General features: G+C 40.1%; 1 protein-coding gene across 5 annotated transcripts in view; it reads left to right on the forward strand.

Moving 5' to 3' along the window:
* Positions 1–27,989, forward strand: part of BICC1 (BicC family RNA binding protein 1) — a 349,763-nt gene that overhangs the window by 271,453 nt on the left and 50,321 nt on the right. For all 5 annotated transcript variants that reach the window (XM_044942092.2, XM_044942093.2, XM_006050730.4 and 2 more), the window contains 6 exons: positions 17,801–17,880; positions 19,679–19,837; positions 21,352–21,405; positions 22,800–22,994; positions 23,462–23,713; positions 25,884–26,015. In XM_044942092.2, coding sequence (XP_044798027.2) covers positions 17,801–17,880; positions 19,679–19,837; positions 21,352–21,405; positions 22,800–22,994; positions 23,462–23,713; positions 25,884–26,015 — 872 coding nt within the window. The remainder of the gene's footprint in view (positions 1–17,800; positions 17,881–19,678; positions 19,838–21,351; positions 21,406–22,799; positions 22,995–23,461; positions 23,714–25,883; positions 26,016–27,989) is intronic.

Genomic DNA, 27,989 nt, shown 5'->3' on the forward strand with positions numbered 1-27,989 from the left:
CTTACAACAAAGATGAGAAAGGTGGAGAATTTTAATGCCGGCCTCAAGCTGATAAGTTTTTTTTAGAACTGATCTCCTCAGAGTTTTGCTGTCTCTTATGTAAGCCCTTAATTGTGCCTCAAATATCTTCAAAAGTCACAGGTTTTTTTTTTTTTTTTTTTTTTCTCCTCTCAGTAGGCCAGAAGTAAAACAAAGAGACCGCGTGTGTGGTGTGACAGGTCATGTCTTCATTTATGGACCTTCCCTCATGAAATGTGTGTGAGCTCCTCAGAGCACGGTCGCTGTCCTGTGACTGCAAGCAGCAGCTCCATGTTAAGCCTCTGCATGAATGGTCCCAGCTGCTGTCAGATGGAACAGTCTGCGCTGGCCACGGATGACAGGGTTTAGACCAGGGTTTATACCTCTGGGACCTGCTGTGTACACTGCGAACAGTCATGTTCCTTGGAGAGAGAATGAAGATTAGTCACTTGTGGCTCCCAGAAATTCTTGCATAACTTGCTGTTATCTCAGTACAGTTTCCTGGGGATGCCTTATCCACCACAAGCTCCATCTCCTCCTCAAAGCTCCCTTTTCTCTCAGATGGACCACGGGTATCAGCCTGGGATTCGAGTTCCACTCCAGAGTGCAGGCATTCAGTCCAGCTCTCTTCTGTGAAATCATGGCCCTTCCTCCTCCCGAGTCCTCGCATTACTGATTCTGTCAGGCCCCGTGGCTTTGTTCCCACTTTGTCACAAGCATTGTCCCTCTCTCGACCACACATATGAGAACGTTCTCTCTTGAAGTAACCTAGCATTGCTCATACTTGATGTAGAATTGTTATGTACTGGCTTGGTCAGTAAGTTCGTTTGGGTTTTTCCATAAGAGGTAACAGAAAAACCTGAGTGAACTTTCTGGCCAGCCCAATATAAACCATTCAGAAGGTTCCAGATCTCCTCCTGGCATTTTGTTTCCTTGCGTCTCTCTTCTCAGAATCCTCGTATTTCTGAAGTGTAGAGCCTCGGATACCAAAAGGCTTCAAGAAACTAATTGCGTTAGGCTTGGTGTTTTTAACTTTCTTTTTTTCACCCTCCGTGTCCCATTTCTTTTGTGCTTTTTATTTTTCCTTGCCCACCCCCCCCCCCCCGCCACCCCACCTGAACGACAACCCTGCAGTTATGCATGGAGTTGAGTTTACACTGCATAAGATAAGGTGCTTTATAAAATAAAGTCATTAACCTTTTCTCAATTCTCACACTCCTTAAGTACATCTGTTCTTGATTTTCTCATCTTATGCCTCGAGTTTGCTTTATACTTTTTGCATTTTGTTGTTTTTCTCTGAGATTATTTCTAGCTTTTTGCTGAGTTCCTAAAACTGTTTCTGATTAAATAAATAGCTGTGATAAGGCACATAGGAATCTTAACAGAAAAGAAATATGTGCCTGATTGACCTCCTTCATCTCTTATGCCTTATTTCCTCCCAAAGCTGAAACATCAGAAGAGAACAATTATCACAGCATATTATCAGTGGATTTGGAACTCTTTTATTGCTGATTTTGTTGGAAATGCTGGTATTCCGTCAGCAAAAGCTCTTTTATATCTTCTAGCTAGCTTTGGATTTTCTCAAGCTGATAGCTCTTTCCTACCAACTTGATAAAGAGTCCATATGCTCCATCCTGGGATGTGAATTCACCCTTTCCTTGCATTCAGCAGGAACTTGCCTGAAGTGTTCATCACTAAAGAGGTTAGGATACCTCATTCCAGTCATTGCCAAACAGTTTGACTGAAAATGTCTTGAGGAACTTGCTGTACTGTCTTGTGTTTTGATTTGCTTGTGTCGTTCATGCCACTGTCAAGTCAAGAATCCCATTTCTCTGTTGCGTATACTTTCATTCTTCCGAATGGAATTTTGATAGGAAGTTATCTAGGGGCATCATGGTATGTAAATTGATTGTAGGTAACAGTGCAAACCTTTTATTCTTCTGAAAATTAGGTCTTTGAATTTAAAATACATTTGGTTTTTCGCATCTCAGTATCCCGCCCTCTTCTCTTCTAGTTGACTAGTAAGGAGATTAATCTTTTTTTAGACGTTTATTTTTATTTTTGGCTGTGCTGGGTCTTGGTGGCTGCCCAAGCTTTTTGTCTGCTTGTGGCGTGAGGGCTTCTCACCGCAGTGGCTTCTCTGTTGCAGAGCATGGGCCCTCGGGCACGTGGGCTTCCGTAGTTGTGGTGCATGGGCTCAGTTGCCCCTCAGCATATGGGATCCTCCTGGATCAAGCATAGAACCTGTGTTTCCTGCATCGACTGGTGGATTCTCTACCACGGAGCCCCTAGGGAAGCCCAGTTTTTTTTGTTGTTTGTTTTAAAATAAATAAGCATGCGCTTATGCCTTACCCTAAAGCAGCATAGTTGTTTAGGAAATACTTACAGGTGAATTTGTTTTTCTTGATCCCAGTTATACTATCCGACTGTTAGTTCAACAACAGTTTGCCTTGAATACTTAAATACTTACAGCTTGGACTCTTCTACCCCTGTCCAAATATACTTCTTGCCCTTTTATTTTAATTCTGACTCAATTTATTGGAATTCTTGTTGTCAAAGAGCATTCCTTGAAAGAATCTGGAGTATCACTGGCTACAGAATAAGCTTCAAGTGTATTGATTTCCTGTTACTCTGTTTCATTCTTTTCAAGTTATTCCCAGTCAGGTTGGATGAGGTTTTCTCTCTGGATAAAATATATATCTTTACTTTAAAAAGGTGATACTGGTATGTATTTGACCCATATCACACTTTTTTTCCCCCCTCAAAAGGAAAGTCTGTTTCTCAGGAAGTTACAGGGAACTCTTTAGTTTCACAGAATATATGAGCTGTGGCCAGTTGACTGTAAGTTTAATCTACTTTTGCTGATGAGCAAACCCACTTTGCAGCCTAAAGGAAAAGTGATCAGAATAGCAGACATGGATGGTTTCTAGCTGTGAATAGTGACATAGCTCAGTAGGGTGCGAGGTGGAATCCCAATCCCTCTGGGCTTGTCACTGCACATGTTTTACACTTACAAGCTCCATCTGCAGGAGATGACAGTGAGGTGAGCACTGAATTTCATCTACTGTGACACACGATTCCACATTCCCAGAGTATACGGCACAGAAGGCCAGCCCGAGCTGCCATCTCTGAAGCCACTTGTGAGTCTGTCAGCAAGGTTGGGGGCCGAATCTTCTTCCACTCAGAGGCGGAACGCAATTTCAGACACACTTGTGTTTCCCTCCGGTATCTTCTGCTTCTTGGAAACATTGTAGATGGTGGTATCTTTGGTGTGATCGAAGGCAAAAGGAGAAGGGGGTGGCAGAGGATGAGGTGGTTCAACAGCATCATTGACTCAGTGGACATGAATCTGAGCAAACTCTGGGAGAGAGTGAAGGGACAGATGACCCTGGTGGACCACAGTCCATCGGGTTGCAAAGAGTCGGACATGACTTAGTCACTGAACAGTAACAACAACAAATCTTTGGTGGGAGCCACTTATCATGAGATCCCCCAAAATTGGAAAATAAACTTGTTGAGGTTATTTTTATTTAAGAATCTGATAGTACTGCTTTACACCAAAGAAACTGAGATTTATGAAACATTATATAAATGATCTGACCAAACTACCCCCCCACCTTTATTTTTTTTGAAGAAAGTACACTCCAGAGATTCAGTACACTCAGTGACCTTTCACGATAACAGAGATTGTTTATGCTGAATTGGGATTCAGAACTTAGCATCATGACAGTAGAGTCTATGACTATTCCTCTCAGCACGAAGGGACTCTGTAGCCTAGGCAGGGTCAAAGACCTTAAACCTTAATAGCTGCTCTGTGGCATCTGCTGGCTTTTCCTAGCATCTCCCCAATGTGATCCAAGCCAACCAGTGCCCTTGACATGCCTGGAGATTTTTCTGAGACGTATGTTGGCTGTTGGGCAAAATTCTTATCCTAGAGCCAAAGTTTTCCTTCCATAAAAAATTTGGCCATTACTACTTGGAACTACTTGCCAACGGAGGATATATTCCCAGTGGTTGAGGGAATTTCAGAGGAAGCTAAAATTCTCTGCCTGTCAACACTCACCCACCCCTAACAGCGTTGACAGACCCGTCCCCAGCCAACATCATTGGTGAGTCAGGTTCAAAGGCTAAGACTTTTTAGGAAGAACACGAAATAAAAGTGAAAAAGAGTTCCAAGCCAGGAGAAAGTGAATTCTGCCCCATGCTCTCTTCTTATGGGCTTAAGGCCAGGTTGACCATTTTGTTCGTTTCTATGTGCTCAGTTGCTCAGATGTGTCTGACTCTGCGACCCCGTGGACTGTAGCCTGTCCGGCTCCTCTGTCCATGGGATTTTCCAGGCAAGAATACTAGAGTGGTTGCCGATTTCTACTCCAGGGGATCTTCCTGACCCAGAGGTTGAACCTGAGTCTCTTGTGTCTCCTGCATTGGCAGGCAGATTCTTTAATCACTCTGATCACCAGGGAAGCCCTGTTTATTTGTAAAAATGTACCAAAAGCCATCCTGATTTTAGGCCATGATATGGAATATTCCCCCATAAACAGACATACAGTTCTAATATGATGTTTTTATTTGGGGGTGTTGTGAGTGGGAGCACTGAGGTTAGTCAAACAGAGGATTTTCTGTCTTTTTTTCTGTCCAAGAGAGCATGCTGACAATGAAAGCATTGCTTTGAATTTTTCTGATTGAAGTTTCGCTCAACAGCACTCAAACCATGGAAGCAGGAAAGTAGTTACAGATAGATCATTGGTGAAACATCAATGGCTTCAGTTCATCATGTGTCAATAGCACCTTACTTTCTGCAGCATAATATTGAATAAATACAGTGAAATGGCTGATGTGAGCATATTCTGTAGATTTTTGCTGTGGGATAGGAATGAAACAGAAAGGAAGTTTAAACTTGAGAGAAGGAAAAGATAATAAAATATCCTCTGATGTTTCCAGGATGGGCACTGTTTCCAAGGATGGGAAACCAGAGGGGAGACACCAGAGTTCTAAGAGATAATCTTTTTAAAAACCATCACTTAAGCTCAAATAAACATACAAACTCTTTGAAATATTTATCTTTCTGAAAATATGGTATTTAGCATGTTCTTATGAAAACATTTGTTTTCTTACCAAGTCCTTATGAATTTCCATATGGAGTCATAAAAAACCTGTGTTGCCCCGAGGTTTGGCTGTTTTGCAGGGTACACATATAATGTACTCATGTCAAATCCATGTCCATACAGCTTCATATTCCGTATGGAAGGTTGGATCACTGTCAAGTCTTCCTCTCTTCCATAGGATGACACCAGAGAGCTGTGAGCAGATTAATGGGGGCAGGAATCTAAAAAACAAAAATATGGACAAATATTTGACAGTTTTCTGTACTTTTATAGAGGTGCTGAGATCAGAATATTTGAAATGAAAACTATGTTGGGAAGTGCAAGACATATGGTCACCATGGATGTGAGGTTTTGACTCTTTCCACAGATTTATATCTCCTCTCTCTGTATTCTGCCATCTCCCCAAAATAGGGGAGCCATCAATCTATTCCACAACAGTTTGCTAAGAATCTACTTCTTTTTCGGCACTGTTCAGTTCAGTTCAGTTCAGTCACTCAGTCATGTCCGACTCTTTGCGACCCCGTGAACCGCAGCACGCCAGGCCTCCCTGTCCATCACCAACTGCCATGATGCAGTCCACCCAAACCCGTGTCCATTGAGTCGGTGATATCATCCAACCATCTCATCCTCTGTCATCCCCTTCTCCTCTTGCCCTCAATCTTTCCCAGCATCAGGATCTTTTCAAATGAGTCAGTTCTTTGCATCAGTATTGGAGTTTCAGCTTCAGCATCAGTCCTTCCAATGAACACCCAGGACTGATCTCCTTTAGGATGGACTGATTGGATCTCCTTGCAGTCCAAGGGACTCTCAAGAGGCTTCTCAAACACCACAGTTCAAAAGCATCAATTCTTCGGCACTCAGCTTTCTTTATAGTTCAACTCTCACACCCATACATGACTATTGGAAAAACCATAGACTTGACTAGACTACTTTGTTGGCAAAGTAATGTCTCTGCTTTTTAATATGCTGTCTAGGTTGGTCATAACTTTCCTTCCAAGGAGTAAGCATCATTTTTTAATTTCATGGCTGCAATCACCATCTGCAGTGATTTTGGAGCCCAGAAAACTAAAGTCAGTCACTGTTTCCCCATCTATTTGCCATGAAGTGATGGGACCGGATGCCATGATCTTCGTTTTCTGAATGTTGAGCTTTAAGTCAACTTTTTCACTCTCCTCTTCCACTTTCATCAAGAAGCTCTTTAGTTCTTCTTCACTTTGTGCCATAAGGGTGGTGTCATCTTCATATCTGAGGTTATTGATATTTCTCCCGGCAGTCTTGATTCCAGCTTGTGCTTCTTCCAGCCCAGTGTTTCTCATGATGTACTCTGCATATAAGTTAAATAATCGGGGTGACAATATACAGCCTTGACGAACTCCTTTTCCTATTTGGAACCAGTCTCTTGTTCCATATCCAGTTCTAACTGTTGCTTCCTAACCTGCATACAGGTTTCTGAAGAGGCAGGTCAGGTGGTCTGGTATTACTATCTCTTGCAGAATTTCCCACAGTTTATTGTGATCCACACAGTCAAAGGCTTTGGCATAGTCAATAAAGCAGAAATAGATGTTTTTCTGGAACTCTCTTGCTTTTTTGATGATCCAGCTGTGGAAGTGACAAAATCCATTAAAACAATCCCTCTATCCAGAGAGCTTGAGGGTCGATTCAACAGCAATCAGTTTTATTTTTAGAGCAATATCTTCAAACTTTCATGCCTGAATGAGAGTGGTCCTACAAAGCTGTTAGTTCTGGGGAAGAGGTGACTACATACTTATTTTCTATTTTTCCACCATCCTCCGAGAGTTCTTTTCCTTGTTTTTATGTTTGTTTATACAGTTCATACTTTGATTTTTCATCTCTCCATTAAGTATTTCCAGAATGGGTCTGAATGACACCATAGTGCCTTGTGGTGGCACATGAACCAAGCTTGAGTGGTAACTGTAACACTCATTGAAAGCAGGAGTAGTATTTCAGGCTTTGAGATGAGAGCATTAATTTCAGCCTGGAAGAAGAGCTCACGTCCTGTAGATGCCTTTAAGCAAGAGCGAACAGGGAAAGAAAACTACGATACCCTGGCTGCTTTAGCAGTCTAAACCAGAATTTTGTCATCTTTTCCTCTGTACTTCAAAGACTTGATTTTTTTTTTTTTTTTTTTTTTTTAAAGAACCATATTCCAAACGAGTGCTGCTTTGAGCCCTGGAGACAGTTCGATGCTACTGGTGATTGTATTGTCTTTGTTGTGTTCATTGATAATTTATATTTCTGGCCACTAGATGGTGCTCTTTCACTTGGTAATATATATGCATTTAAAAAATTGAGTCTTTTTTGCCTTTTATTTTGTTTATTGTTCTGTTGATACAGAGATGGTGGAAAATCAGATTCCTTCTTAAATTGGATCTGGGGTTTCCTGTCCCTATACAGATGCATAGGAATTTTAATGTGATTATGCAACCTGTAATGTAATAGGTTTGCAGATTATCATAGCACTCAATACATGCTATTAATTAGTTTTGTAAGAAAATACACTTTTTTTTCCTATAGAAGCATTTTATGTTACATATACTGGGTTGATACATAAGAGGCTACGGTTACATGTCTTATGTGGCTTGATCTGCTGTGTCCTATGCGTGATTAAGGAATCACTTGGTAAAACAACAAAATGCTGACTGCTGGGTCCTAGAGACCCGGAACCTATGTTTTAGAAGGTGAGTCTGATGAGCAGACATGTTTGAGATATACCAGGCTCCAATCTCCACGGCAGCAGTGCGCACTTCTCGGGGACACTAATGACATAGTGTCTGCCTTCCAAACTACCAAGGGTCAAGAGAGTTGAGACCAAAATTTTGAATGTAGACAGCTCTGTGTAAATATTGCCTCTAGGAGTCTTAGTGAGTATAATACGAATAATTAAAGAGAATGGAAATGACAACCAAGTCCAGTATTCTTGCCTGGAGATGCCATGGACAGAGGAGCCTGGCAGGCTACACTCCATGGGATTGTGAAGAGTCAGACATGATTGAGCAACTAACACTTTCACTTTCTTTACCTAAGTGTGTTGAAGTTGGCAAGAGTCTTACACAGACAAGATGGTCTCTATTAGGATGGAAGCATGAATGGAGGCAAGCAGGAGCAAGCAGACAGAACACTGTGTGTGGAAGCTCTCCCAGCTTGCAGGGGTTGGACAGACATTTTGCCCTACTTTTTTTTAGCCCCTCTCCTTAAATACCTGATATATCAGTTCAGTTCAGTCGCTCAGTTGTATCCGACTCTTTGCAACCCCATGGACCACAGCACACCAGGTCTTCCTGTCCATCACCAACTCCTGGAGTTCACTCAAACTCATGTCCATTGAGTCGGTGATGCCATCCAGCCATCTCATCCTCTGTTGTCCCCTTCTCCTCCTGCCCCCAATCCCTCCCAGCATCAGGGTCTTTTCAAATGAGTCAGCTCTTCCCATCAGGTGGCCTAAGAATTGGAGCTTCAGCTTCAACACCAGTCCTACCAAAGAACATTCAGGACTGATCTCCTTTAGGATGGACTGGTTGGATCTCCTTGCAGTCCAAGGGACTCTCAAGAGGCTTCTCAAACACCACAGTTCAAAAGCATCAATTCTTCAGCACTCAGCTTTCTTTATAGTCCAACTCTTACATCCATACATGACTACTGGAAAAACCATAGCCTTGACTAGATGGACCTTTGTTGGCAAAGTTATGTCTCTGCTTTTTAATATGCTGTTTAGGTTGGTCATAACTTTTCTTCCAAGGGGTAATTGTCTTTTTATTTCATGGCTGAAGTCACCATCTGCAGTGATTTTGGAGCCCAAAAAAGTAAAATTTGCCACTGTTTCCACTGTTTCTCCATCTATTTGCCATTAAGTGATGGGACCAGATGCCATGATCTTTGTTTTCTGAATGTTGAGCTTTAAGCCAACTTTTTCACTCTCCTCCTTCACTTTCATCAAGAGGCTCTTTAGTTCTTCTTGACTTTCTGCCATAAGGGTGGTGTCATCTGCATATCCGGAGAGGGCAATGGCAACCCACTCCAGTACTCTTGCCTGGAAAATCCCATGGACGGAGGAGCCTGTTAGGCTGCAGTCCATGAAGTTGCTAAGAGACGGACACGACTTGAGCGGCTTCGCTTTCACTTTTTACTTTCATGCATCGGAGAAGGAAATGGCAACCCACTCCAGTGTTCTTGCCTAGAGAATCCCAGGGACGGGGGAGCCTGGTGGGCTGCCATCTATGGGGTCGCACAGAGTCAGACACGACTGAAGTGACTTAGCAGCAGCAGCAGCAGCATCTGCATATCTGGTTATTGATATTTCTCCTGGCAATCTTGATTCCAGCTTGTGTTTCATCCAGCCCAGCATTTCTCATGATGTACTCTAAATATAAGTTAAATAAGCAGAGTGACAATATACAGCCTTGATGTAGTCTTTTCCTATTTGGAACTGGTCTGTTGTTCCATATCTAGTTGTAATTGTGGCTTCCTGACCTGCAGACATGTTTCTCAAGAGGCAGGTCAGGTGGTCTGGTATTCCCATCACATCTCTTTCAGAATTTTCCACAGTTGATTGTGATCCACACAGACAAAGGCTTTGGCATAGTCAATAAAGCAGAAGTAGATGTTTTCCTGGAACTCTCTTGCTTTTTTGATGATCCAGTGGATGTTGGGAATTTGATCTCTGGTTCCTCTGCCTTTTCTAAAACCAGCTTGAACATCTGGAAGTTCACTGTTCATGTATTGTTGAAGCCTGGCTTAGAGAATTTTGAGCATTACTTTGCTAGCATGTGAGATGAGTGCAATTGTGCGGTGGTTTGAACATTCTTTGGCATTGCCTTTCTTTGGGATTGGAATGAAAACTGACCTTTTCCAGCCCTGTGGCCACTGCTGAGTTTTCCAAATTTGCTGGCATATTGAGTGCAGCACTTTCATGATATCATCTTTCAGGATTTGAAAGAACTCAACTGGAACTCCATCACCTCCACTAGCTTTGTCAGTAGTAATGCTTCCTAAGGCCCATTTGACTTCACGTTCCAGGATATCTGGCTCTCGGTGAGTGATCACATCATCGTGATTATCTGGGTGGTGAAGATCTTTTTTATACAGTTCTTCTGTGTATTCTTGCCACCTCTTCTTAATATCTTCTGCTTCTGTTAGGTCCTTACCATTTTTGTCCTTTATTGTACCCATCTTTACATGAAGTGTTCCCTTGGTATCTCTAATTTTCTTGAAGAGGTCTCTAGTCCTTACCATTCTGCTGTTTTCCTCTATTCTTTGCATTGATCCCTGAGGAAGGCTTTCTTATCTCTCCTTGCTATTCTTTGGAACTCTGCATTCAGATGGGTATATCTTTCCCATCTAAATATGGCTTCTCTTCTTTTCACAGCTATTTGTAAGGCCTCCTCAGACAGCCGTTTTGCTTGTTTGCATTTCTTTTTCTTGGGGATGGTTTTGATCCCTGTCTCCTGTACAATGTCACGAATTTCCATCCATAGTTCATCAGGCACTCTATCTATCAGATCTAGTCCATTAAATCTATTTCTCACACCTACTGTATGATCATTAGGGATTTGAATTAGGTCATACCTGAATGGTCTAGTGTTTCCCTACTTTCTTCAATTTAAGTCTGATTTTGGCAATAAGGAGTTCATAATCTGAGCCACAGTCAGCTCCTGGTTTTGTTTTTGCTGACTGTATAGAGATTCTCCATCTTTGGATGCAAAGAATATAATCAGTCTGATTTCGGTGTTGACCATCTGGTGATGTCCATGTGTAGAGCCTTCTCTTGTGTTGTTGGAAGTGGATGTTTGCTATGACCAGTGCATTCTCTTGGCAGAACTCCATTAGCCTTGCCCTACTTCATTCTGTACTTCAAGGCCAAATTTGCCTGTTACTCCAGGTGTTTCTTGACTTAACTACTTTTGCATTCCAGTCCCCCATAATGAATAGGACATCTTTTTTGGGTGTTAATTCTAGAAGGTCTTGTAGGTCTTCACAGAACAGTTCAACTTCAATTTCTTCAGCATTACTCGTCGGGGCATAGACTTGGATTACCATGATATTGAATGGTTTGCCTTGGAGAGGAACGGAGATCATTCTGTCGTTTTTTTTTTTTTTTTTTTAAGTACAGAGCATCCTTCTTTATTCTTTATTGAAAAGAGTCTACATATCATGTTATTTCACTGCTACACACTTTGGTACATTTTTTCTAAGTAAATATGGGCATTTCTTCTATAATTACAATGCCATTATCACACCTAACAAAATTAGCAATTACTCCTAATATAATCTAATACCCAGTACTATAATCAAATTTCCCCCAATGATCTCAAAAACATATTTTTATAATTGCTTTGTTTGAATCAGGATCCAAACAAGGTCCACATGTGACTTTTTCTTGATCTGTCCCTGAAGTCTCTTGGGATCAAAAACATTTCCCCTCCTCCTCTCTTCTGCTCCCTCCTTTTCTCCCTCTTTGTCTTTGACACGTTTTAAAAAGAAAACCAACTGGGTCAGTTGATGTAAAGAATATCCTACAGTCTGGATTTTTTTATCTGCTTCCTTGTGGTGTCATTTAGTTTTTCCTTTCTCACTTTCTATTTGTTGAACATTGAAATCACCCCTAGATGCTTATTTGAGACTGCATCCGTGTACTTCATATTGGACTCTTTTGTTGACTATGAGGGCTACTCCTTTTCTTCTAAGGGATTTTCCCCCACAGTTGTAGATATAATGGTTATCTAAGTTAAATTCACACATTCCAATCCGTTTTAGTTCACTGATTCCTAAAATGTAGATGTTCACTCTTGCCATCTCCTTTTTGACCACTTTCAATTTGCCTTGATTCATGGACCTAACATTCCAGGTTCCTATGCAATATTGCTCTTTACAGCATTGAACCTTGCTTCTATCACCAGTCGCATCCACAACTGGGTGGTGTTTTTGCTTTGGCTCCATCCCTTCATTCTTTCTGGAGCTGTTTCTCCACTGGTCTCCAGTAGCATATTGGGCACCTACCGAGCTGGGGAGTTCATCTTTCAGTATCCTATCATTTTGCCTTTTCATACTGTTCATGGGGTTCTCAAGGCAGGAATACTGAAGCGGTTCGCCATTCCCTTCTCCAGTGGACCACATTCTGTCAGAACCTGATACTTAAACATTTTAGAAAGTTTTAACAAACATTGCAGTCTTTAATCTTCACCACATCCCTTCACAGGGCATGTGTCAGAGGGAGGGATTAGAGAACAGGCTGAGGAGCAGAGCCTGAGCCCAGGGCAGCCAACAGGAGGCAGTCTGGGGAGAGTTGGGGCTGGAGTGTGGGCTCTGATTCAGATTGAGGCCAGCTGCTGGGAGGTCTCCCCGGGAGGCTAGATCCATTCCTAGGCTCTGAAGCTCCCTGTGTACTCTTGCTGATTAGGATTGCTTCATCCTGGTCCTAAGGGTGGGGAGCTTTAGAAAATGGTTTCCTCCTCCTTCCCATCCTTCCCTTTCTCTGTCTGCTTCTCCTTCAGTCACACCTTATGAATCATGAAACTCAGTGAAACTATGAGCCATGCCGTGTAGGGTCACCGAAGACGGACGGGTAACGGTGGAGAGTTCTGATGAAAGGTGGTCCACTGGAGAAGGGAATGGCAAACCACTTCAGTATTCTTGGCTTGAGAACCCCATGAACATGTATGAAAAAGCAGAAATGTAGGACACTGAAAGATGAACTCCCCAGGTCAGTAGGTGCCCAATATGCTACTAGAGATCAGTGGAGAAACAGCTCCAGAAAGAATGAAGAGACGGAGCCAAAGTGAAAACAACACCCAGTTGTGGATGTGACTGGTTATGGAAGTAAAGTCCGATGCTGTAAAGAACAATACTGCATAGGAACCTAGAATGTTAGGTCCATGAATCAAGGTAAATTAGAAGTGGTCAAACAGGAGATGTAAAGAGTGAATGTTGACATTTTAGTTATCAGTGAACTTAAATGGACTGGAATGGGTGAATTTAATTCAGATGACCATTAAATCTACTACTGTGGGCAAGAATCCCTTAGAAGAGATGGAGTAGCCCTCATAGTCAACTGAAGAGTCCGAAATGCAGTACTTGGGTGCAATCTCAAAAATGACAGAGTGAACTTTGTTTGTTTCCAAGGCAAACCATTCAGTATCACAGTAATCCAAGTCTATGCCAGAACCAGTAATGCTGAAGAAGCTGAAGGTGAAAGGTTCTATGAAGACCTACAAGACCTTCTAGAGCTAACACACAAAAAAGATGTCCTTATTATCATATTGGACTGGAATGCAAAAGTAAAAAGTAAGAGATACCTGGAGCAACAGGCAAATTTGGCCTTGGAGTACAAAATGAAGGGCAAAAGCTTTTGCAGGGCAAAGCTAACAGAGTTTTGACAAGAGAACACACTGGTCTTAGAAAACACCCTCTTCCAATAACACAAGAGAAGACTCTACACATGGACATCATCAGATGGTCAACACCAAAATCAGATTGATTATATTCTTTGCAGCCAAAGATGGAGAAGCTCTTTACCGTCAGCAGAAACAAGGCCTGGAGCTGACTGTGGCTCGTATCATGAGATCCTTATTGACAAATTCAGACTTAAGTTGAAGAAAGTAGGGAAAACCACTAGCTCATTGAAGAATGACCTTAATCAAATCTCTTATGATTATACAGTGGAAGAACAAATAGATTCAAGGAATTAGATCTGATAGAGTGACTGAAGAACTATGGACAGAGGTTTGTGACACTGTATAGGAGGCAGTGATCAAGACCATCCCCAAGAAAAAGAAATGCAAAAAGGCAAAATGGTTGTCTGAGGAGGCCTTACAAATAACTGAGAAAAGAAGAGAAGTGAAAGGCAAAGGAGAAAAGGAAAGATATACCCATCTGAATGCAGAGTTCCAAAGAATAGCAAGGAGTGATAGCCTTCCTCAGCGATCAATGCAGAGAAATAGAAGAAAACAATAGAATGGGAAAGACGAGAGAGCTCTTGATGAAAATTAGAGATACCAAGGGAACATTTCATGCAAAGATGGTCACAGTAAAGGAAATGGTATGGACCTAACAGAAGCATAAGATATTACGAAGAGGTGGCAAGAATACACAGAAGAACTATACTAAAAAGATCTAATGATCCAGATAATCACGATGGTGTGATCACTCTCCTAGAGCCAGGCATCCTGAAATGTGAAGTCAAGTGGGCCTTAGGAAGCATCACTAAAAACAAAGCTAGTGGAGGTGATAGAATTCCAGTTGGGCTATTTCAAATCATAAAAGATGATGCTGTTAATGTGCTGCACTCAATATGTCAGCAAATTTGGAAAACTCAGCAGTGGCCACAGGACTGGAAAAGGTCAGTTTTCATTCCAATCCCAAAGAAAGGCAATGCCAAAGAATGTTCAAACTACCGCACAATTGCACTCATCTCACATGCTAGCAAAGTAATGCTGAAAATTTTCCAAGTCAGGCTTCAGCAGTATGTGAACCATGAACTTCCATATGTTCAAGGTGGAATTAGAAACACCAGAGGAAGAAGAGATCAAATTGCCAACGTCTGTTGGATCATAGAAAAGCAAGAGAATTCCATAAAAACATCTATTTTTGCTTTATTGATTATGCCAAAGCCTTTGACTGCATAGATCACAGCAAAACTCTGGAAAATTCCCATCTTAAAGAGATGGGAATACCGGACCATCATACCTGCCTCTGGAGAAGTTTATATGCAGGTCAAGAAGCAACAGTTAGAACTGGACAGGGAAGAACAGAGTGGTTCCAGATCAGGAAAGGAGTACATCAAGGCTGTATACTGTCACCCTGCTTATTTAACTTATATGTAGAGTACATCATGAGAAATGCTGGGCTGGATGAAAAACAAGCTGGAATCAAGATTGCCAGGAGAAATATCAGTAACCTCAGATATGCAGATGACACCACCCCTATGGCAGAAAGTGAAGAGGAACTGAAGAGCCTCCTGATGAAAGAGAAAGAGGAGAGTGAAAAAGCTGGCTTAAAACTCAGCATTCTAAAAACTAAGATCATGTCATCTGGTCCTATCACTTCATGGCAAATAGATGGGAAAACAATGGAAATAGTGACAAACTTTATTTTCTTGGACTTCAAAATCACTGCAGATGCTGACTGCAGCCATGGAATTAAAACTTGCTTGCTCTTTGTAAGGAAAGCTATGACCAACCTAGATAGCATATTAAAAAAGAGGCAGTACTTTGCGGACAAAGGTCCATCTAGTCAAAGCTGTGGTTTTTTCCAGTAGTCATGTATGGATGTGAGAGTTGAACTATAAAGAAAGCTGAGTGCTGAAGAATTGATGCTTTTGAACTGTGGTGTTGGAGAAGACTCTTGAGAGTCCCTTGGACTGCAAGGAGATCCAACCAGTCCATCCTAAAGGAAATCAGTCCTGGATATTCATTGGAAGGATTGATGCTGAAGCTGAAACTCCAATATTTTGGCCACCTGATGTGAAGAACTGACTGATTCAAAAAGATCCTGATGCTGGGAAAGATTGAAGGCAGGAGGAGAAGGGGTCGAAAGAGAATGACATGATTGGTTGGTGTCACTGTTTTAATGGACCTGAGTTTGAGCAAGCTTCAGGAGTTGGTGACGGACAGGGAAGCCTGGCATAATGCAGTCCATGGGGTCACAAAGAGTTGGACTTGCCTGAGTGACTGAACTGAACTGGACTGATGAATCATGGCCTTGATGACTGTGAGGTGGAGATGGGCAGGTTAAATCACAATATGAGGAAATACGTGTAGTTTGGTAAAATCTACAGTGAGTCATTTTGCTTATCCTAGTTTATCTTGGTTTAGAAGAACTCACTTCATGGCAAATAGATGGGGAAAAAATGGAAACAGTGGCAGACTTCATTTTCTTGGGTTCCAAAATCCCTGTGGATGGTGACTGCAGCCATGATGTTCAAAAACACTTGCTCCTTTGAGGAAAAGCTATGACAAACCTACACAGCATATTAATAAAGAGTCATCACTCTGGCAACAAAGGTCCATCTAATCAAAACTACGATATTTCCAGTAGTCATTACAAATGTGAGAGTTGGACCATAAAGAAGGTAGAGTGCGACTTTTTAATATGCTTTTTAATATGCTGTGTAGGTTTGTCATAGCTTTTCCTCCAAGGACCAAGTGTCTTTGAATATCATCACACCATCTGCAGTGATTTTGGAGACCAAGAAAATAAAGTCTGTCACTGTTTTTATTTTTTCTCCATCTATTTGCCATAAAGTGATGGGATCAGATACCATGATCTTAATTTTCTGAATGTTGAGGAAAGCCAGCCTTTTCACTCTTTTCTTTCACTTTCATCAAAGGCTTTTTGCTGCTGCTGCTGCTAAGTTGCTTCAGTCGTGTCCGACTCTGTGCGACCCCATAGACGGCAGCCCACCAGGCTCCCCCGTTCCTGGGATTCTCCAGGCAAGAATTCTGGAGTGGGTTGCCATTTCCTCCTCCAATGCATGAAAGTGAAAAGTGAAAGTGAAGTCGCTCAGTCGTGTCCGACTTGTAGCGACCCCATGGACTGCAGCCCACCAGGCTCCTCCGTCCATGGGATTTTCCAGGCAAGAGTACTGGAGTGGGGTGCCATTGCCTTCTCTGAAGAGGCTCTTTAGGTCTAATATAATAGATCATTTATTTATTTGACTGATTTTTACCTCCCTGCACAAGTCTGTAAGGTCCATGTGGACAGACAGCTTTCTTTTTTGGTCATGGCATGTGGCATGTAGGTTCTTAGTTCCACCACTAGGGATCAAACCCCTCCATTGAAAGTGTGAGGCTGCTGGAGAAGCATAGTAGAGGTTCAGAAAATCTTTACTGAATGAATGAGTGGTTTCCTGCAGACATAGCATGTACTTAGTCACTTTCTTAGTACTAATTCTGAATAAATATTAAATATTCCTGAATGAAGATTTTTTTTTCCTGTCAACTTTGGCCGATAAGAATATCTCTTAAATGATCACATAGTTTAAAGTATGGATTCAGAGTTGGAAGACACTGGATTATAATAAACATCCCCTGAATGATTTTCTGGGGCAAGTTGCTAAACTGCTCTGTGCCTTCGTTTCCTCTGCAGACAATCACCAAACTGTGGTTTACAGCACTTATTATTGTCTGTTTCATTTTAACTATGTACTGTGAAGTGGTACTGCATTGTGGGATTTTTTTTTTTAGTTGAAAAATGCTTTATTTTTAGAGATGTCACCATTAGAATTTAAAATAGGCAGGATATTCACTAAAGAAATTGCTTTACAATACAGGTAGTTTAAAAAAGAAAAAAGCAAACTATGGTGTAGATTGAATGATGCAGTGCCTTTTAAGCCTTTAGAACAGGTGCTGGAATGTACCAAGAGATGAAGTAATAAATTGAATACATAGACTCCTCACTTGTTTAAAAAATAATTATATGCTATACTTATTTTGCAATTAAATTTAAAGTTACATAGGTTAGCCAGTGTTCAGAAGGAAAAAAAAGCATAGATAAATGCACAGTTGAGTATTTTACATATTTCTGTTTTTATTACAGTGATAACACATCTAGAATGAATCAAATATTAAATGTATTATGGAATCATTTTTTCTTATATTGTAACAGAAGTTTTAAAACAGAGCTTAGGGGTTTCGTATGAGCTCTTTGTTCTTGATTTCTTACAGATCCCCACATTAAGGTTTCTGGAAAGAAAGAAGATGTTAAGGAAGCCAAGGAAATGATCATGTCTGTCTTAGACACAAAAGTAAGTGAATGTTAAAGACACTCAGATGTCAGAATCTTGTCTCTGCAAGGGGCTACTTCATGCTGTTATGAAAGAACTATTTGGAGAAGAAAAACCAGGAGAAAATAATGGTGGGTTTTAAAATAAGCTCTTGATTCTACAATGGATGTAAAGGTCTGTTTCAAATTTGTATAGGTTCTCTCATGTTGGGTAATTAAATAATACTTTCTCTCTCTATATATATACTTAAATACATAACATGTATATGTGTGTGTGTCTTTCTGTGTAAGTGCGTATGTGTGTTTATGCCATCGTCAGAAATAGACACTGACCTTGATTAATATAGAGCAAGTAATAATGACTGCAAGAATTTAGCATATTTGCTTTTATGATGTCAGTGGAAAACCAAAATTATGTTCTGTATAGCTGTGTGTGTGATGGCATGCAATCTGCCAGTGTGTCTGGTATGTTCTCTCTCTCTACAGGTACGTGTAGAGAGAGACAATAGAGAAATGAAAATATTTAAAAATGTATACTTGTTTTTGAGAATTTATTTTAATAAACACTTCTAAATCACTTACTCTATGCCAGGCACTTAGCTACATCATTTACAAATATTAATTTGTTTAATCCTCATAACAAGCTCAGGAAAGAGATATATTTACACAGGATAGCATAGCTGATAAGTGGGGAGGTGGGTTCAAATCCAGTCTGTCTGGTTCTTAGGTTCTGCCACCTAATATTTCATTGAAATTATTTTTAATCTCTTCTCTTAATCCCTATTTTTTGTTCCTTTTTGTTGCTGTTGTACTTTTTTAAGAAAATAATTATTCATCCTATAATTATTAAAAATTTTGCAATATCCAAAAAAGGTTATCTTTTTTTCTTTTTTTTAGTGGTTAACTAAAATAACTAAGTTTAAAAACCAAAGTATTTAATGGATCTAAGTTTAAAATTTAAGAATTCAGAAAGTGTATAACTACTGATCTTTTAAAAATCTTGCTGTATTTTGACTTTTTAATTTTACTTTGTAAGGACTGAAGAATTTCAATATCAATATTATAAATGAGAAAACATTTCATGTTAGTCTTTATAATTTTACAGCACTGCATTTCCCCAAATTAAATACATGAATTCCAGTCTGCCTATAATTGTTCATTGTGCCTTAAAATTTTACATTTGCCTTTAATATAGTTCATCTTACACTCTGTGCTGGTTTCCTTAAGCCATTTTACTCCTGGAGATATATACTTTGTGATTTCTTCCTCACTCTTCTTCCTCCCTGCAAGAATAATTTACCTACTTTGTAAAGTTTGCCATACAGTGATAGAGAAGTTGTGAAAATGTTTGTAAATCCTTTTTTTATTCAGTTTTGAGCTTTATTTTTGTTTCTAGTTTTCTATCATTGTTCAGCGTTTCTACTAAGATACATTTATTCACTCTTGCAATTTTTTTTTACCTGTTTTTCAGTTATTTGAATTCATTTTCATGAATAATATCTATTAAAGAAAAAAAAGTAATTTATTTGTAATTGTAACTAATTTGACTTGAATACTACTGTCCAAAAAAATTAACTTGGTAAAGAGTATATCTTCCTATTTCTTCGGACAGATTTGTCTTTAAATGAAACATTTTTTATGAGCCAAGGATATATAGGTAAAATTGAAAAATTTATAGATCAAGATGATCTTAAGAAATCTCTAAGAACTTCCACGGGGTCACTTTTTGTTAATCTTGTTCCCTTGGGGTAAACGTGTCTTTTTATGAGTTGTTCTTTCCTTTTTCGTACATCAAGAAATAATACATTATTTCCACGTAGAGCAATCGGGTCACCTTGAAGATGGATGTCTCACACACAGAACATTCTCATGTAATCGGCAAAGGGGGCAACAATATTAAAAAGGTGATGGAAGAAACAGGATGCCACATCCACTTCCCAGACTCCAACAGGAATAATCAAGCAGAAAAAAGCAACCAGGTGCTGGGACTTTTCACGTGAAATTTTATGGGACAGATTAAAGCTTGGATTTCCTGTATGTGCATCTTTGGGGGGAGATGAGAACAAAAGAGTACTTGTGAAGATGGCAGGTAGTATGGATTGTATGTCCCCCTCAAAGGAGACTGAAAGTGCTCAGCTTTTTTAAAGAGGTGCATTGTAGATGGGCCTTAAATTCTTGATCTCTAAATGGTTGGTAAAAGAGAGGGAAGGTTGTCATGGCAACATTAAATGAAGTCCTTGCAGAAAGGCTCAGAAGGCATGCGAGTTAGGAAAGGATCTGAAAGCTCGCCTAGTCCAGGCACCTGTTGATAGCTGGGATTCTGTCTGCAGCATCACACGAGTGCTCCTCCAGGTACCCCGGGTCACCTGAGCGGTGATGTGCAAGGGTCCGACTTTCTCACGTTGGCTGAATTATGTCTCTCTTTTATGCCCCCCTCCTTTTTTTTTCTAGTTCTTGGGTTTGGAAACAAATGGAACTCATGCGTCTACATCAAAATGCTGTCAGTACTTGAAGAACAGATAGTGTTCTTTGTATTGTTTGAAAGTTTTCTCTCCTCTAATCATGATATTAGAACTCTAATCATGATATTAGAACCTGGGTGGCTCAGGGGTAAAGAACACACTTGCCAGGGCAGGAGACCCAGGTTCTATCCGATTCCTAGGTTGGGAAGATCCCCTGGAGGAGGAAATGGCAACCCACTCCAGTATTCTTGTCTAGGAAACCCCATGAACAGAGGAGCCTGGTGGGCTACAGTCCATGAGGTCGCAAAGAGTTAGACACAATTTAGCAACTAAACGACAGAGAAACTATGTTGGCCACAAAGATGACTAAGACACAGTCTTTTCTCTTTGGGGACCGATGGTGACAGTGGCATATATACACAAGAAACTAGACAGAAAGCCATGGTAAAAAGCAAGAGAGGCTGTTATCTGACAACATGGTGTGGGCATGACCCATGAGAACACTGTCCTGGAGCCCCACACTCTCGCCCTAATACCAAGAGCAGTTCCTCAATTGCTGGATCATAGGAAAGCCTAGAAGATCCTGAGAAAGGGCTGGTGGAGCAACAGTGCTTTTTGCCAACCAGCATGGAAGTAGTCCGTTACTTTGTGAATATACGGTGGCAGTATCATGGCACATTGATGCCCATCTCGTGTGCAAAGAGTTTAAACAAAAGTGGGAAAATGCAGTGAATACAAGAAAATGGGAAGAGGGTGGGAGGCCCCCTGTGGGCTGGGAGGTTTTAGGTAAGTCCAGGAGGTAATGTTGGTCAACTGACACAGATCACCAGAGCTTGTTAAAATGCAGATTCTTATTAAGTAGGTCTGGGTTGGTGCCTGAGATCCTTCATTTTTAACCAACTCCGAGATAAAGACCATGCTTGTACCATGCTGTTTTATCCTGGATGACACTTTGGGTAGTGAGGGAGTAGACAGCTGAGAAAGTGGATGTGGATTCAAGAACAATAAATCTGTGTTTTTTACTTTTGCAGGTATCTATAGCAGGACAACCAGCAGGAGTAGAATCTGCCCGAGTTAGAATTCGGGTAAGTATTGATTCCTTTTTGTACTATAAAGCAATGTCAGCAATGTTGGCATTATAAGGCAGTAAAAATATTGTAATTTATCAATTTATAACCAGATCATATGTTCAACATGTAGGAAAGAGTGACAAAAGTTATTTTAATGTCTCAAAGATGCTTCTTAGAGATGGTCTAAATTTTACCTGGCTCTGTTGCTCTGATGGTTTTGAAATGATCAAAAAGATGCCTGAGGAAAAATGCCACAGGCAATTCAAGTTATAAACTCAGGTTTTGCAGAAGTCTCCTTCTATTTAAAAACTTCAGATAGCCTACCCAAGCTTATGGCTGTAATAAAAGCATTATTTTTTTTAAAAAATCTTAAATTATTGAAGGATGATTGCTTTACAATGTTGTTAGTCTACTGTACAATGAAGTAAATCATGTATATGCTGCTGCTGCTAAGTTGCTTCAGTCATGTCCTACTCTGTGCGACCCCATAGATAGCAGCCCACCAGGCGCCCCTGTCCCTGAGATTCTCAAGGCGAGAACACTGGAGCGGGTTGCCATTTCCTTCTCCAATGCATGAAAGTGAAAAGTGAAAGTGAAAGTGAAGTTGCTCAGTCATGTCTGACTCCTAGCGACCCCATGGACTGCAGCCTACCAGGCTCCTCCGTCCATGGATTTTTCAGGCAAGAGTACTGGAGTGGGGTGCCATTGCCTTCTCCAATCATCTATATGTGTGTGTGTGTGTGTGTGTGTGTGTGTGTGTATAAATGGGGCCAGTGGCTTCTATATTTTAAAAGAATATATAAAGGCAAATTTAATTTAGAGATTTTTGTTTACTGTCTATAAAAACTACACTCCCACGTAGGGACCGGGAGACTTCCAGCATATTGCGTTTTGAGTTACAGTGGAATTTTGATGAAAACATAAGCTGCACTAATTTTGTGTTGCAGGATGAGGGAGTCGAGGGGTACTGGGGAAATGAACACATTTTCAATAGGTTTCCCATATTTTTCTGCATTTGCTTCTTTTTGTCCCCATTCTCTACAAGGATGGTGTTTAAAAAAATTAATGCACATTTAATTTTCATCTTGAGAAAAAATCCCGTCTTGAGAATGAATGAATCACACATATCTCTAAATGAATGGGCTTCGCTAGTGGCTCAGAAGGTAAAGAATCTGCCTGCAATGCACGAGATCCGGGTTTTATCCCTGGGTCAAGAAGATTCCCTGGAGGAGGGCATGGCTACCCACTCCAGTATTCTTGCCTGGAGAATTCCATGGACAGAGGAGCCTGGCGGGCTACAGTCCTTGGAGTTGCAAAGAGTCAGACATGACTGAGCGACTAACATTTTCACTTTCAGTAACTATGCAGTGACCTAACTGTCTGCTCTGGGTTCTATGATTTCGTTTTAGGAGCTGCTTCCTTTGGTGCTGATGTTTGAGCTGCCAATTGCTGGAATTCTTCAACCAGTGCCTGATCCTAATTCCCCCTCTATTCAGCACATATCACAAATGTACAACATTTCAGTGTCATTTAAGCAGCGGTCCCGAATGTATGGTGCTACGGTGATAGTACGGGGGTCTCAGAATAACACAAGCGCTGTGAAGGTGAGTGGTGTAGGTCATTCCAGACACTGTAGGTACAGGAACCATAGAGTTTTATTTTTAAAGGATTTTAAGACAAATTCGTTTTCTGGAATTTTTTCTCTCATATTGCATTCTGGTTCCCATTTTTATTTATTTATTTTAAAAATATTTGTTTGTTTATTTGGCTGTGTTGGGTCGTAGTTGTAGCATATGGGTTCCTTCACTGTGGCTGTGGGCTTCTCTGGTTGCTAGCACATGGGCTTAGTTGCCCCTCGACTCGTGAATCTTAGTTCCCTGACCAGGGATCGAACCTGCATGCCCTGCATTGGAAGGCAGATTCTTAACCACTGGACCACCAGGAAGGCCCCACATTCTGGCTTTTAGGACATGTTGAATTTTTCCATAGCTGTCAGAAGCGCAGTAGAACCTCTCCCTTCAGTGTGGATGGCTATCACATGGGACTATTTCTCTCCCACCTTTTCTCCTAGGAAGGAACGGCCATGCTGTTGGAACATCTTGCCGGGAGCTTGGCGTCCGCTATCCCCGTGAGCACGCAACTGGATATCGCAGCTCAGCATCATCTCTTTATGATGGGTCGAAATGGAAGCAACATCAAACATATCATGCAGAGAACGGGTGCTCAGATCCACTTTCCCGATCCCAGTAATCCACAAAAGAAATCCACCGTCTACCTCCAGGGCACCATTGAGTCTGTCTGTCTTGCAAGGCAGTATCTCATGGTAGGCTTACTGAAATTAATGGTGCAGGTTTTTTTAACCTCTCTGGGTACAGTGTATGTTGCTGCACATGCTGTAGCAATGTGGTAGTTATGGAAGCACTTTGGAATTCTGGTTTAATAAGGAAGTTTCTTGGTAAAAGAAAGTAAAAGAATAAGGTACATGGTGCCTCCCAGATTTAATTTCATTTTGTGGGTAATTCTCTTGCAGTATTTGTTTATATAAATTTAAACAACTGAAGAGGTTACATGGAAATAATCGGCTATATTTTGTGGAAGGTGGTTATTTTTATTTGACATTTAGCATTAGTTTATGTTTGACAAAAAAAACCCACTGTTTAAACAGAGCAACTAAAAATTAATAAATTAAAAATTTTACCCTACCCTCAAAGATAATAAATTTTGGTAGCATGAAACATTTGAACATTTCATAAATCTTTTGTACCATTTTAAAAATGCTATAGTATTTGAGCCGTGAATTTGAGTGTCATGAATTGAAAGAAAATAAGTTACATAATTTACTGCTTTCAGTTTATACTATTCAACCTATCCTTCCTATATTCATTAAAAACCCAGTGTGTAGGTTGATACATATTAACAAAATGGACTGACATACCATGTATTCTTATTAAAAAATACCATTATATTCTCCATTCTGGCTAGACCTTTAGTGACATTTGAATCCATAAGCTTCAGACATGACCTTTACTGGTATTAACTTGCAGAATCTGTTTTTGAGAAACCTTCAGAAAATCCAGATGTGTATTGTTGATTCCATTCCTCTGACAGATGAAAACTTGTTATAATCACTAAGAATTATGATACATTATTTTAAGAAATTAATTTCATTGTGAATGATTTTTTTTTTAGCTAAGCTTACTTAGGCTACTTTTAGTATACTGCTAGTTAGACAGCATATTTGTATCCAAAGATTATTATGATTACTCTTCATACTTTCTTTTTTCACACTTTTCAAGTTTTTAGATACTGAGTTCAGTGAAATTTTCAAGCGATCAGCACTGTTATGAATTCATATTCATACTGTGCTCATACCTGACAAAAATACAGGTATGCAATGAGACATATTATTATTACTGCACAATACTGAAAGTTTGAGAGAGAAATTAAAAGGCTTTAACTTAAATTTTAAATGGTATCACCCTTTTTTTATAGCAACGTCCTTATAAACATCTCTTTTCCAGAAGAGAAATGGAACATGGTGATTTCTTTTTAATTCTGTTATGTTTGACAGTAACTTTTTCCAATACTTATGTACAAACCCATCGATCTGTACATCACAAAAAATGTGGGATGTAGTTCCTATACTCAGTAGATGAGGAGCCAGGAAGAAAGAATCAGAGAAAATGTACAAGTGCTAAACGCTGCTATGCTGAAGAGTGAGACAGTTACAGGAAAGGGTGACAGTAGCCGTTTCCTCCAGGAAGGAGGTGAGGTTTGAGCTGCATCGAAGGAGAAGTAGGACTTGGGTTGGCAAAGAAGCCTTGTGATGAGTTAAGATACCGAGGAACAGAATCTGTTGCAAAGACTGTCCATAGGTTGGTGTAGTTTGGAGAAGGGGCAGACATACACCGAGAGACCTGTGACTGCACAAGCAAAGTGGGTGGAAGTGTGGAGATTTTTAAATTCTGATATATGTTTAGATTTCATTCAGGAGACAGTAAAAAGCCTCCACTGTAAGTCTTTGAGCCGGACCACAAGATTACTACCCTTCATGTAGTTGAGATTATAGTTTCTGGCACCACCAACAAAGCTGAAGTCAGAGAATGGAAGAATTTTTCCAAGGTGGAAGAATTTTTCCAAGGTGGAGAGTAGGGGAAAAAAAAAAAATTCATGGCCAGAAAGAGAAACACAAGACACTTATTTCCATCATCCAGAAGATAGTTTCTACCCCTCAATATTCTTTCCACGCCAGCCTTCTAAGCTATGTGAAGGTATATAATTTAGCTTCGACACTTTGGTTTATTCTTTTTTAATTAAACTTTTTATTTTGTATTGGAATACAGCTAATTAACAGCATGATAGTTTCTGGTGGACAGCAAAGGGACTCTTATTCTTTAAATCTATAAAATGTTGTGTTATCTGTAGGCATGTTAAATTATTGGATGTATAAACAGTGTTTTACCTCCCACACTTTCCACTGTGGCATTTTCTAGGGTTGTCTTCCCCTTGTGCTGATGTTTGATATGAAGGAAGAAATTGAAGTCGATCCACAGTTCATTGCTCAGCTGATGGAACAGCTCGATGTCTTCATCAGTATTAAACCAAAGCCAAAACAGCCAAGCAAGGTGGGTTCAGAGTCTGGGCCCAAAGAGAACCAAGTATCATATCACATTCAATATAGTGTGATTTTCATATAAATGAATATCTGCATATACATGACACTTGATTTCTATATAATAGACACTGTTACATATTATATTTTACTTTATATAAAGGCAAATTTGTAACAGCATTTGTTATTGATCATTTTCTTTATATATGTGTTGCTTTTTGGAGTCTATTTGTGACCATTATTTTAATTACATATATGGGAAGGAGACTTTTCTGTTTTCTTAATTTGCAGTCTGGTAACTTTAAGCTTTACGAAGTTGCCACAGAGTTGGTAAGGCTAAATGTTGTGTTATGTCCACGTGTGTGTACAGATCCAAAGCAGTTTTAAAAATGCTTGGTTTATTTACTACTTGTGAGCCACTAAGCTAGCCCTGGAGGTTTGAAGAATAGGTGCCCGCCCATTCGCTTTCATAAATACTTCAAATAATTAAGGGTCCCTAGTTCAGTTTTCTTGGAGCGTCTCTTTTAAGATGTTGCAAAATTTCAGTAATTACATGTGCTGTCAAAAATTTAATGGGATAGGTCTGATGATATTAAGTGCTGGTAAGAATATGAGGAAAGAGAAATGTTCCTGCATTAAACTGGGTAAGTTGGCCCAAGCACTTTAAAAGTAGTTTGTGATCATCTGATCATAAAAACACTGATATTCTACCACCAGCGATTCTATGTCTAGTCACACGTGCTGAGGAAACCTTTGTATCAGAAGTTAATCGACAAGAGTAGTGTTGAATAAAAAAACCAAGTTGATGAAGTAAATCAGAAAGAGGAAACCAAATATCATATACTAATGCATATATATGAAATCTAGAAAGATGGTACTGATGAACCTATTTGCAGAGCATCAGTGGAGATGCAGACATAGAGAACCGACTTATGCACATGGTCGGAGGGGGAGGAGAGGAGAGGGCGGGATGTATGGAGCAAGTTACATGGAAACATACAGTACCATATGGAAAATAGACAGTGGGAATTTGCCGTATGACTCAGGGAGCTTAAACCAGCGCTCTGCGATGACCTAGAGGGTGGAATGGGGAGAGAGGTGGGGAGGGATGTGCAGGAGGGGAGGGGACATGAGTATGCCTATGGCTGATTCATGTTGGTGTTTGGCAGAAACCAACCCAATACTGTAAAGCAATTATCCTTCAATTAAAAATAAATAAATTTTTAAAATGTGAAAAAAAATAAGTTACACAACAATGTATACTAAATGATAACATATATTTTTATTATAGTAGATAAAACGCCAAACAGTCGTGCCTTTAAAATTTCTAAACTATGAATTTTATCATATATGCATATGGCACATATATAAAAATATGTATTGTTATATATGTGTATGTATGCAAATAATGTGGTAGTCAGGGTCCAACATGAGAAAAAAAATCATGCCTTCCTCAAAGAAAACTTTAAAGGAAAAGATAGGATTGATTCTAAATGAGCTTGCTATAGTGAGTTTAAAATTAGAGAATAGGACATTAACTTTATGCATTGTGAAGCTTCATATTGGAGTAATTTGAGTTGACTAGAATCACTGTAGGTAGTATTAGGATGAAAAGATGCAAACAGAAGAGACTTTGCACGTGACGATGGACAGGCCCAGGAAGAGTTCTGGAGTTCAGCAAGAAGTGAGCAGAGGTCAGGGGAAAATGGTAAATGAGAGCTCTGAAACCTTGCCGCATCCCAGAGCTTTTTAATGATGCCTCCCTGGCCTCCGGGCTGACCACTGCTTTAACTGCTTTGTCAGCCACACATTTTCTTTATTTTCCATTGGAGGCTTTCCCTCATGGGTTCAGATTTCCAATTCTCTAGATGAGTCCATTGAGGAAAAAAAGATTTATTGTTTGGGAATTTATTTCGCCATAAGCTTTGCCATAGATATGTCATCAGCGAGGAAGAGCGGTACCTCCAGGTCCGTTAACTGGAAGACT

This window comes from Bubalus bubalis, chromosome 4 (assembly GCF_019923935.1).
Source record: "Bubalus bubalis isolate 160015118507 breed Murrah chromosome 4, NDDB_SH_1, whole genome shotgun sequence".
NCBI lineage: Eukaryota > Metazoa > Chordata > Mammalia > Artiodactyla > Bovidae > Bubalus > Bubalus bubalis.